General features: G+C 37.8%; 1 protein-coding gene across 1 annotated transcript in view; it reads left to right on the forward strand.

The window, feature by feature from the left end:
- Nucleotides 1-270: 270 nt before the first annotated feature.
- The window catches only part of LOC112155542 (vang-like protein 1), a 27706-nt gene continuing 14408 nt past the window's right edge, over nucleotides 271-13568 (forward strand). The window contains exons 1-3 of the mRNA XM_024287235.2: nucleotides 271-565; nucleotides 10597-10822; nucleotides 11287-11455. Coding sequence (XP_024143003.1) covers nucleotides 10761-10822; nucleotides 11287-11455 — 231 coding nt within the window. The 5' untranslated portion in view covers nucleotides 271-565; nucleotides 10597-10760. The remainder of the gene's footprint in view (nucleotides 566-10596; nucleotides 10823-11286; nucleotides 11456-13568) is intronic.

Raw genomic sequence — 13568 nt, forward strand, 5'->3', positions numbered from 1 at the left:
TTTACAGATGAGTCAAAATATCTTTTTATATTTTTTATATTTTTTTATTTTGTAACATGTTGTTAGTTTAAATTAATTAATTTTTTTATGCATATTTTTTCAATAATTATTAGTTCACGTTAGAAAGTAATTTTGTATTAATCCAAATAAAAATCGAATGAGGAAAAAAGGAAAATTAAATTATTTATTTTCTTGCTTTTATATAATTTTCATCCATTTCAAAATTAATCTTCCTTTTAAAGTAGCTCCAGTGTATATATTATATAAAATAGCCTATTTATATATTAAAAAAGACAGAAAACGATTTATTAAACTGTGTTTTATTATAATTTTCCTCTTTAAAAAACATTATTCTGCGTAGATGTCATTTGTGAAGTCCGCCGTTGGCGCGCCCTCTAGCGGTGCGTCTTGGGCACAGGCGGTACTGGAGCTGCTCATCCCTCTCCTCCCTCTCTGCTCCTTCCAGCCACAATGAACGGGCTCTTCTGAGGGAGGCGCGCCTTGTAGGAGGCTCGCAGAAAAAGGAGGCGAGCTGTTTGGACTATGAGCCCCCTCTTGGTCACAGGTAGGTCCGAACATCTTTACATTCGTCCCGCGTTCGCCTCCAGGTAATGTTTCCCTAGATTCAACAAAGAAATAAATAAATGACGCGCGAGCTGATTTCAGTAACCGCTCACGCGCTCGGGTTTAAAGGGGTTTCTTTCCTTTCGGGATGCAGTGGCGTCGTTTCCACATGCAGGTGCAGCTGGTATCAAATGCGGAGACCCCGCTCCTCTTAAAGGGACATGAATCTGGGACGGGGAGCGTTGAAGTGACTGCAGATCTCGTGCAGGCCAGCGCGCGGAAGATCCTGCAGCTGTGCGTCAGGCTGCAGGCTCCAGGGTGTGTGCAGCCGCCTGCAGGGCTGCCTGCCTGCACAGCTGGAGCTCCCGACTCCCACTCAGCTGCACCCACATTTGAGGAGGGGAGTCTGAGAAACTCTGGCTCGGATGACTCATGGATACCGGTCCTGGTTGGGATGTGATCAAAGGAAAGGACTCTGTCTTGTTGAAGCCTTTTGTTCTCTTTAGTTTCTGACTGGCTGGACAGAATGTCAGAGGAGTAATGGGAGGTGGAATTGCCTTTGGGCTACAGAGCAGCATGCGAGGCAGCAGGGCTGGTGTAATGCATGCTGCATAATGGACAGTTTGCAGTGACATAGAAGCTCTTTTTACCAGCCTGTTCGTTAACCCCCCAACCTCCTTACTGTACTTTTCTGTCCTTCCACATGAGCGAACTGAGGTCTGAGCTTTACTCCATGGTGACTTCAAAAACTCAAAGCAGGATCACATACAAAAAAGCAGTTTGTAGCTGTTTTTTTGAATAAAATACGATTTTAAATCTGTTTATTTAGGATTACTTTGAGCTTTGATTGAAGTAGGATAATCTTGAAAAGTGGCTTTATCCAGAAATCTACTCTGGATTTCTGCACTACAAAGGGGCTAGCCTAAAATTTGGAAAAGAACACTGATCTTGAGAAGAAAGTAAAAGGCAACAAGTCATTTTAATGAGCAAGAAATCTGTTAATGAGAAATGAAAAACAAAGTTCCAAAGGGAAAACGGAAAAATGCTACAAAAAACAAACAAACAAAAAAAACTTCAAATTACATTTTGTACAGCACGATAATGAGCATTTTTTGCTAGTTTCAAACAAATAGTTTGTAATTTTTTGGAATATTTATGGACCAAATTGTAGTGAATTTTGACTAAAGTGACAAAAAACTACTGTAATAAATGCAAATGACTAACTTTAGAACACAATGTGAACAAAATGAAAGTAATATTTACTAAAATTCCTAAACTAGCACTTTATTGTTAGAACATACATGTAAATTTGTGCTTCAGAACTAATGACTATGAATACTAGTCATACTTAACATTCCTAAAATTGAATCAAAAATTGATGTGAAATTTGAGTCTTAAATTAAATTTTTCTATTGTAAATAGAGCTTGGAGCAAAAGGATTTTGATGTATTTTGTTTAGAATTTCATTTTTTTTTAGACTCTAGCTCAGAAATGTGTAAACTTTTTGACTCTTGGGCCACAAAAGCACCAGTAGCAGATGTGTGGAGTATTTTATGTCATCCACCTGAGAAAGAAATAACTTGGAATCTTGACAAAAATGTGCTTTAATTTTGATGAATTATTAATTTTTGTATTTTGAAACTATGAAGCCCCTAAAAGGACATCGAAGTAAAAAAAATAATTTTAAAAACTGGTGGATACTAGTTAGTATCTGGTGCACACCAATTACTATTTGCCTGGTGCACTGGGGTGTTCTGTGTGTTTTGATTTGGAGACATGCTCACCCAGTTGCTATCTGCCTGGTGTGCATCATTTACTATCTGGTGTGGACCCAGTTACTAACGGGTGCGTACCAGTTACTATCTGGTATTCACCCAGTTACTATCTGGTGTGCATTGCTATCTGGTGCTGTGCATCAGGCTGGTGCGCACCCAGTTACCATCTAGTATTCACCCAGTTACTATCTGGTATTCACCCATTTATTATCTGGTACGCACAAGTTAGTATCTAGTGCGCACCCAGTTATTATCTGGTGTGCATTGCTATCTGGTGCTGTGCATCAGGCTGGTGCGCACCCAGTTACTATCTAGTATTCACCCAGTTACTATCTAGTATTCACCCAGTTACTATCTGGTATTCACCCATTTATTATCTGGTGCGTACCAGTTATTATCTGGTACGCACAAGTTAGTATCTAGTGCGCACCCAGTTACTATCTGGTGCGCACTACATACTTTCTGGTGCACACCCAGTTACTATCTGGTATTCACCCATTTACTATCTGGTGCGTACCAGTTATTATCTGGTGTGTACCAGTTATTATCTGGTGTGTACCAGTTATTATCTGGTGCGCACCAGATACTTTCCGGTGTGGACTCAGTTAGTAGCTGGTGCTCTGCATCTGGCTGGTGCGCACCAGATAATATATAGAAAATAACTTTTCTTCTAAGAATTAAGGTTAAAAAAAGTTCTAAATACTGAAGTAAAGCTCTTTTTTTTTCTAAAAATTGAATTATTTTTTTCTGGTTACCAACTGCTGTGCGCCTGATAGTAACTGATTTTTGTTATTTTTTACATTGAAGTTAAAAAAAATCTGGTTACTAACTGGTGAGCACCAGCTAGTAACCAGAATTTTTTAGTATTCAAGTTTTAGGCAAAATATATATATATTTTTTTACTTTAATGTCCCTTTAGCAGCTCTGTATAAAACTGAACTATTTTGTTGTTTTTATTACAAAACTGTAGCTTTTGTTCATTTTTTTGCGCCATTTGCACCAGTGGGTTTATGTCCTTCAGTGAGAACGCAAATTTAGAGAAATTTGGTGTTGAATGTTAAAAAAAAATCAATGTCTGACCCAGAAAATAACACATGAACGTCAGAATTACAGGGAAAATAATCAATGTATTTTTTTTTCCCAATCGGTGGGCTGTAGTTTGTCCACCCCTGTTCTAGCTCTTAGTTAAGAGTAAATAAGTTAAACTTAAAACCAATTAAAGTGTCTTAAAAATACAGTTTTAAATCTCTGCAAGTACCTAATAGTTTGGTGTGTGCTAAAAATAACCCGATACACCTTTTCTGTTTTAATGAGACAGAAGAGCAGCTACAAGAACACATCCTTTTACTACTTTAAATTCATCTTAAAAAAAAAGTGGGACAAAGCTGCTGGAAGTGGCAGAACGGAGGCTGTGATGTGTTCAGTGTCTGCGTGGTGGTTTGGCGCTTTGTGGTTGTTGACTGCTGTGAATGTGTGAAACAGCCAGCTGCTGCATGTGGCGGATTATGGCATCAGGCCACCACAGAAGGGTGTATATGGAGGAAGGAAGGAAGGAAGGAAAAATGGGTTTATGGGAGAGCACAGGTGCCATGGCAACCAGCATGAGCTGTGGATATGAGATTGATCGGTACCATTTAAGGGTGATGAGACCGTTCTAATGACACGTCACATTCCCATCTGGAAGGAGGAGGAGGAAAAACTCCAGCCACACTTTGGGAGATCTACTATAATTTTACTGAAATGACACGTTGCAGCGCCGCTGCGGCTCCAAGAGCTTATTTTGGAAAACGTGACGTGTGTGCACCTCTCTGTGTAATTACGTTAGCCCCTGCTGCTCGGTGACCTCCGTCCACTAAATAAACACATTAATGAATGTTTGTTTTACATTAGTGTCACTCCCTGCCCCTGTGAGGCGGTGCAGCCAGGCAGAAGGATGTGCAGCCAGGCAGCTGAACTTCTTTCTGCAGCGAGGAGGATCCACACTCTGAAGGCTGCACATTTGTGCCCTCGTATGCTGCGTCCGCAGTTACCCTCGCGCTGTAATTGATAGCTTTTCTTAGCCCGCGGCGGCGATTTTCCACGTGGCCTGGTTCACGGTGTCTCCACTTGCTCGTCTTGTGGATGAGTGACCTCTCAGTGGGGTCCCCGTGGCCCACATCCTCACAGATCAGCACTCAGGGGGTTAACAGCTTTCCTCCAAACCATCAGGTTTAGTCCAAAAAACTATTATTTCTGCCTTTTACATCTTCAGTAGCCCCACCCTCACCGTCGCACACACACATATACACGCATCACCCAATTTACTCCCAGCCGGGGTGATTGATTGTTGCTCCTCGACGGGGCCTCCTGCCGTCTGTGTTGCCAGGGCAACAGCGGCCTCTTCAGATGCGGGTTAGAGATGAAAAACGAGGGTCACCGTCAAATTCGATGAACGACATTTGAAGAGAGCGGGCTTTCACCAAAGCAGGCCGCGTCTGACTGACTGAAGAGGATCCGCTGGATCAACCAAAACATTTATTGGTTTAAAAAAGGAATAATCATAATTTTTATCAATTAAAATCCACCTTCACTTGTTCTGAAAACACGTGAAGTCACTTCCTGTAAGGTCAAAAATATTTCAGTTTAAAGGTTTTACATTAACTTCAGCTTAAATGAATACTTAAATGAATATGAATACTGTAGCAAAAGAAAACAAATCTTAGATATCACCTGACAAAGAAGTTTATAACTTTGTATTTAGAGAATATAGAAGTCTCTGTGTGGAATGAAGATATTTACCTGTCTGGGTGGAGATCAAATAAACTCAATGAAAAAAATGATGTTTTGACTAAAACTAAAAGATAAACTTTCAACTAAAAGTGGATAAAATTGTCCCAACATGTGGAAACCTACTTAAACGAAGAGTTTTACCCATGAAGCTTTGCCTAAACAAAAACAGGAAAAAACATTTTTTGTGTTCTTCCATGCATGTAAATAATAATGACTAGGAAGCACATATTTAAAAAAAATGTAAATAAGTATATATATTTATTAAAAAAATCATACTGCAAAAAAAAGATAAAACTAGCTAAAAAAATGCCAAATATGTATAATATTAATATTGTTTTTCTCATTTTAAGTGAATAAATCTGCCAATAGAAGTAGTAGAATTTTTCTTGGTAGGATTTCTTATGAATCAAACCTAAAACCTTTAATCATTTTTGCATATGAGTCCCTACAATGAGCACACCTCCAAACTATTTCTGAAGTCAAGAATACTCAGATTTAAAGATGGACTTTTCAGACTCTGCTGGTAATGTTTAAGGCCAAAACTGTTATGTTTCTATGTGGTTTACAAAATATTTTTGTTAAAAATGAAGGAAACAGCAGAAGAAAATATGACTTTAAAGTACCTAAAGTATAAACTACACTTTAAACAAATGACTATTTCCCCTTGTTGGGGTCAAAAAATTGAATTCTTTGGATAGTGACCTGAAAAAGTGATTACCGTATTTTCCGGACTATAAGTCGCGGTTTTTTTCATAGATTGAATGTCCCTGCGACTTATACTCCAGTGCGACTTATATACGAATTTTTAATGAGATGAGATATGGACCGTAAGTCTAGAGTGCCCTCTTATGGTGATCTATGCAATTACTTTATTTACTTTAGTTATTCAGACGTGACACAGAGGACGAAGAATTTAAGGGATTTAGTGATATGGAGTGAGATTGCGTGCAATTAATTACAGTAAAGATACAAAGTTGATGAGTTCTTGAGGCTATAGTTAAATAAAACTGTTATGTTATATAAATGCTACACCTTTTCGTTTTTTTCATGATGCTAATATGTGAATATGTGTTGACACATATTCAGCCTGTTTTCTATTCACTTATGAATGTTATAACTTCTTCCAGGATGATGTAATATCGTTTTTTTCAACCAGTTTGTAAAATAAATTACTTGAAAAAAATGCGACTTATACTCCAGTGCGACTTATGTATGGTTTTTTCTTCTTCATTATGCATTTTTTGGCCCCTGCGACTTATACTCCGGTGCGACTTATAGTCTGAAAAATACGGTAAGTTTTGCTTGTTAAGCTTAAACGTACAAACCAACATAATTGATTTGTTTGCAGCATGATGTAAATATAGTGGGTTTCTTTATTCTTAAAATGAGTTGTGATGTCCTGAACTTTTAAGCCAACTTTAATTTAATAAATAAACACTTAAACTTGGAAAAAATATGTCTGAAAATAAGTGTTTTGTTTAAAAAAATGGGTATATTTATACACCTAAATTCTATTTTAAGAGCAACAAGAATCCAGTCATCCTTATGTAATAGATTATTATCATGTTAGGACTACAATTACAGACTTTAAGATAATTTAAACTTAAAAATGATGTGAACATTTTTCAAATAAGTCAAATAAAACTTTATAATTTCCTGAAATCAAGTATTTGGGTTTCTCGAAACAAAATCTACATTCATTGATAAAACAAAAGTAATTAGTAAAATTGACCAAAAATTTGTTACATTACTTAGAATAAGACATTTTAAAGATAGAAAAGCAATAATTTTTTTTTAAAAACAAGTCATTACATTTTACTCGAAAGTTACTACATTACTTCTGTCTTAAATCACGTTTATTAAGATATTTAAATTAGAATCTTAAATAATTTTTTTTTATTATTGTTGTGTTTTTGCAGTTAATGCAAAAATACAAAATATGACCAAGTATTTATGTCATTTATGTCATGTTTATAATATACTCCAATTGTGTCATCTATCTCCATCATGAAATCTATGGAGTTGACTCTATGGGGAGATTAAAAACACATCATGGCTGCAGCTGAGCTTTTGTTTCCTCTGGATCTAACATAAAAACCTGTTTTTATTTCAACTTTATGGTTTTTTAGATGACAGTTTTTGCATTTTGTTGTCCAATGAAATTCTATCCCTGCTCAGAAACTGCTCAGATTGGACCAAAAAAAAAAAACCTCCAACCAGCCTGATCTCATTCAACCGCCCAACATGATGCATGTGCAAATTTCATGTTTGCAGGCATTGTTGGCTTCAGAGGAAACAAACAGCCTGTAAATGAGGCGCAGAATGACTCCGGTTAGTAATTGAGATGCTGCGAGGGATGGACGGATATTAGCTGCTGGTTGTCGGGGTAACAGACAGGAGGGAGATTGATGTCTAGAAAGGTGAATAGAGAAGCAGACAGGAGGAGGAAACAGAAGTTAAAGACGCACTCTCATTAAAAAACATGTTTTTGTAGCATTTTTCTGACAATATATATAATTATTTAAGATTAAAAGTGCGTCTTAGTAATTCTTTATTCAAATCTTGTTGGATTAGGAGCAGATGAAAACCCGGGGTTTGGAAAATCTCAGGTTTGTGAGCCAAAATCTCCCTTCTCCGCTGCAATTCTGTCAGACAAATAGATCCATTAACGTCTTCATTTTCCTCGTCTGAGCTGACATTTGGCTCAAAACTGTACGGCTGCATATCTCCAATAATTAAGAATTAATAATTCTTAATTTTTTGCTAGGCTAATGTTAGCTTGGGTCTGTGTGGCTCTATAAGCAAACGGGAGAGCGTATATGCAAAGGAATGCTGGGATATCAACGTAGAGTTGCTTCCAGTCCCATCTAGAGTTGAATTTCTAATCAATTTCTGCAAAAAAATGTCTTCAAAGACGTTTTGATTTTAGCTAAAAACTGCATAATGATAAATAAGTGACCACTGGGAGCAGTTTTACAGATAGTTGGAGTAGGAATTCAAGCTGTTTGTGAGTTTACAGTCTTATTACTGTTTTTGTCAGACCTCAGACAGGTTTCTTGAAGTGGCTGCCTTCATAGCTGCTGCACCCACTCCCTTCCTATAATGAGGCGTTCAAGGACGACCTTTTTGCATCTGACCCTGAATACACAAACCGTTTTTGTTCACTGCAAAAATAGCAAGTCAGCGTTGAAACAGGCAAATTACAAGACACTTTGACCGTGAGCGATAGCTCGCCAAGATAAGGCTCTGCGGCTGATTTAGCTGTAACTGAACTCATGTTCGACTCCGGAGGTTTAGATCGGAGGATTAACTTCTCAAAGCTTCTTTCTTGGTCTCATAAAACGCCTTTGAAAAGTTTAAAACGCTTCCAGAGAAGTTGGTTGACTTCAGACAACAAGGCACAGTGCGGAGAGAATAAAACAGCAGCCGCTGATGAAAACTGTTCCTGATAGAATCTTTTACACACACATGCAACAAACAGGTTGAAGTAGTGTTTTCATACACACACTGTGTAATGTTACCTGCACTGTGAAAGGAGGTAGCCTAAAAAAAACAGAAAAGAATGCTAATCTTAAGAAGAAAATCACTAGAAAGTATATCAAAATCTAGAAATGAGGCTTTCAAAGAGGGACAAATAAGCTTAAAAAAGTGAGCTAGTAGAAATACTAGAAAATGAATGTTATACACCCCAAAAATAAGTATTTTTTGCTAGTTTTAAGCAAATGGTTTGTATTTTTTTGTTTTAAGTACCTACTTGTGGTTCATTTTGATAAGAGATGAGCCGATGTCCTTTTCTCTGGCTGATACCAATAACCAATATTTCCCCGAGATATTTAATGTCTACAATAACACCAAGTTTAGATTGTCTTTTTGTTTTTTATAAGAACTGCACAACTTTTCTGCCACCAAACAATCCCATCATAATTGACTTTTTTAAATACGCAGGAAGGGATCTCATCGGAACAAGTATCACTTCAAAACTTGGAAAATATATCTGAAAACATTCAGACAGCTGAATTACTATTAGACGTTCTTTTTTTTTCAAAATCAAATGATTTTTTTTTTAATTTCTTTTTTTTTTAAATCAGTCTGATACCAATAAATTCAAATTATGAAACCGATACTGGCACCGATATGTCACCCATCCCTAATGTTAATTAAAGTGACCAAAAAATTGTGTAATAATTGGAAATGACTTATTTTACAACAAATTGTGGCCAAAATCACAATAATACAAATTGGCCCATCTTAATAAATCCTCATAAATTCTCAAAAATAACTTAATTTTTTTAACATAAATCTTTATTTTTGTTCCCAAAATGATGACAGTAAAACAAATCTAACTTGTCAACATTTATTAAACTTTAAAATAACATAATTAAACTTAAACCAAATCTTACAGTGCAATTTTTGAGTCTAAAATCAAGATATTCAAGAGTTTGAATTGATATATTTAATAATAAATACTTTAGTTCTTGGTACTAGCTCCAAAAATTCTCATTCTTTGCTGATTTTTAGAAAATCTTGGAAAGATGTAGAGCAGGGGTGTACAAGCTATTTATAATGAGGGCCAGATTTTTGGAGGTGAAAATGTTAGAGGGCCAACCATTCAGCCTTTAAATAAAAGTAGTTATTTAATAACATAAATTGCAACATTTTAGGTAAACATTTTATAGCAATGACATAATTTTCATTTTTTCAAGGCAAGTCAAATTTATAAAAGTTTATTTATTTGTTGATTTGCTTCACATAAAACATTAAAAGAAACAGTCAGAAGGAATAGAGGGATCATTAGAAAAATATATATTTTTGAAAAAGTTAGGAATGAATCTAGGTAAAAAGGTAAAAAGAAGTGAATATATAATCAAGAAACAAACATTTAAAGAAAAATACGTTATGAGGTTTTGTTTTTTTACATAGAAAACAAATACATCAAAATATATTTTTATCAAAATCAAACGTTTTCCACACCATTTATGCTCAGTTATCTTGTCATGGATTGCATGTTTTGTCTTGAACTCCTTGAAAACAGTCACAGTCTCTTGATATTTTAGAAAGACCGTTTTATATTTCACTGAGAAAACTTCCATTTGTCCTAAAAGTTGCAGTCACAGCTGTCGAGTTTTCTTTTTGATTTTTAGTGAAGAAAGTCTCATTTTAGAAGAGATCTGGCAAAAAAGGAACAAAAGATGCTCCACAGCAGAACAAACCCAGAATAATTTAGAAACAATCTTTGAAATTTAATTTCTTGATTTTTTTTTTTTTATTATTTATTTGAATCAAAACCATCTTTTGTTACACTTTAAAACAAGCTCCTTAGAAATAAGTAAAACATTAAACAACCCCACAACTATTATTTTTGCTATTGAAAAACTTTGTTATAATTTTTTTCAAGACAAAAAATAAACATTTTTCAGGTTCAGTTTTTGCCGTTTTCTTTCTATAACTTTTTGGTTGACTCTTCTCTGTTTCTACTTGTGTCCCTCAGGTTAACGCAGCACCTGAAGCAGCTCTTCGGGATAGTTGTCAGTCGCTGTGGATTCCTCAGGCTGGTCTCCATAGCAACGCCTTGCTCTTCCTGACCACCGCTGCCACGCGACAGCTCCTTCCCCATCCTCCCGTCTGATCGACCAGCCCTGAAGTTCTGTCGGAATGGACACCGAGTCGACCCACTCCGGCTACTCCAGCCGCTCGGGGAGATCAAACCGGCACGGGTACGTTTCCCGCCCGCTGCATTCCTCACTGCTTCTCCACAACTTCCCTCCTCCACCGCCGCCTCCGCCTCACCCCGGCCATATGCTGTTCTGCTAGTTCTACTAGCTCTAACCACATGGTTGAGGCCCGGTAAATGAGATGAGCGAAAAGAGGAGGATAGATTGTGGATTAGGGTCGTCACAGCTCGCTGGCTCTAACCCATTTCCCTGATTGAGTCCGTCTATTCCGCACATGACAGATTTATTTCATCCTCTCCTCCACTTTGATGTTAATTTCATTTTCTTTCTGCTCTCTTTTTGTGTAGTTGTCATTCCTTTGTATTAATTCATGTCAGAATATTCATCTCATGAAATAAAACCTCCCAGCATGAGGCCTACTTTTGCTATTGTTTTCAAATGTGGAAAAGTACCAAGAATATTTAAATTCAGGCTTAATTTTTGTTATAAAACTGTGTTCGTCCCAGAGATCGAAGCCGTGAGCGACACAAAGCCAGCAGCAGCAAAGACAGCAATCGCTCCGAGAGATCGGTGGTCATCAACCCCCCCGACACATCGTCCCAGGACTCCCCCGTCCACAACGGCGAGCCGCTGCCCGGGGAACCCGCGCCGGCAGAAAATGGGGACGAGGCGCAGGTATGTGTTGACGCAGAGCTCCAGCACACCAGCCAAAGAGTTGTTTTTGTGTTTGTCTCTGATCTCATTAGTGCAGAATAAACCCAGTAATCCCCAAATGAACTTTACGTCCCGACCTCATAAACTCACGTTCCCACACAGCTGGCTGCCCACTGCCTCACATCAAACAACAATGCTTGCACAAGATGAAATAGGTCAGTGGATTATAGCCTCCCTCCTGCAAGCGCCGCCTCCCATTACGCAGCCGAAAGACAGAGACGATGCTCCGACCAGATCCTCCTTTCAGGAGAGGGTTTGTCTGATCAGATACGGAGCTCAGCAGCTTCATTTCCAAACATTACTTCCTGATTTACACAAGAATTCCAACACAAAACAGGTTTTGCATTTTAAAGAAAAAGCAAATATATATATATATATATATATATATATATATATATATCTCTGAAATGAAAGGAAGTTCTTGCACAAAAGCTGCTCGTAGAAACAATAATTCCTTTAATGACCCACTGATGAAAATCATGTTTCGTCTAGCATAATGAAGGACAAAAATAGAGAAAATTAAGCCTAAAATTGCATTTCTGAGTATTTATTTCTACTAATTGTTATGAAACAAGAGCAGATTAAAAAAAACGACACTGAAAAAACCTCGGACCGCCTGGTTCAGACCTGACGCGGAAACGCTGTGAAGCGATGTGGAGCGAAGGTTGCTTCCATACTGCTTCCATAGTTCACACCAGATCGCGCTGCGCAGCGATGGTTTCCACGTCTGGTCCATTCTGGCAGGAATTAGCACCGAGACACACGAGAAAATCCGGCCAATTTTCAAAATATAACCAATTTTTCACAATAAAATGCCCTTATTGACAAATGCGATGATATTTTTGTATCTAAACAGACTGAAGAGAAGAAAATAAACACAAACACAACTAATAAAAAACAGACACTGAGACACACACATACTAACACAATCTCATTCACAATTTGTCACAATTTGATGCATAGTTAACGACCCTGCTCATCAAAAAATGACGCTTTGGCTGTCCCTAACTCGTCATTTTTTTGACATGCTCGCTGTTCCAACTAAATCAAGGCTCCCCAAACTCAAGGACACAAACTGGTACTGGAAAACGGAACACACCGGTATCCTAACCCTAACCCCAAATATAACCCTAAGCCTAACCATAACCTGGTCCAGAACCCTAACCTTAACCCCAGGGGGATGGGCTCTAACCCTAAACACTCCCCCTGCGTGAAAAATATTAAAAAAAAAAAAAGATTAATTAATTTATAATGGGCCTAGCACTAATTTATCAAAGAAGAATTGAACTTAATCTCACTCACCTTCCTGGGATGGGGTGGTCCTGGGATCCTACTCCTGGGGGGGCTGTATGGAGTGTGCATTGACCCTGCCCTCTTATGGAGGGTGGGATCCGAACACTCGTTCTCCTAACCTTAATCAGGACATGGATTGATACTGGTACCAAAGACAGACCAGGCTATGGTTAGGGTACCGCTACCTGTCATGTGCCGCCCGGTACCGTGTTTGTCAACACGACCGGACCCCTGATTTCATTGTAATAGCCAGAATGTCAAAAAATGTCAGGTTAGGGACACCCAAAACGTGAAAAGTGATGCAGAATGGTCCTTAACTATGCATCAATATGTGTACACACAGATCAACAACTTCGGAGCGGGTGTGTGTGGTTTTGGGAGTCTGATGATGGCAAAAAAAATCTCTAAACAACCACAGCAGAGCAGAAGCACCTGTTGACCGTCACAGAAAAACACACTTCTGGTGTTAAGCAGATCGTTCTGTGTGAACCAGGCGACAATCGGATGTAGGTGCAACAATCGGTTGGTCACAAGCTCTAAGTCCAACAGCTCAGAGGTGAATTTCTAATAAACAACCGCCGCTCTGCAGAAACTATGTCCTAGGTTTTTTGATTTTGGCTAAAAACAACAGAATTATAATCAAAAGCCTGCTGGGAAGGCTTTTATAATAGATCAAAACATGATTGGACTTTAACCGACTATTGAAAGAAAAAATCATCTTTTTTATCATGGTTTTAAGGTTAGTCAGATAAAATGTGGATACATTTTGAAGATTTGACCA

The sequence above is a fragment of the Oryzias melastigma genome, linkage group LG21, assembly GCF_002922805.2.
Source record: "Oryzias melastigma strain HK-1 linkage group LG21, ASM292280v2, whole genome shotgun sequence".
NCBI classification, from domain to species: Eukaryota; Metazoa; Chordata; class Actinopteri; order Beloniformes; family Adrianichthyidae; genus Oryzias; species Oryzias melastigma.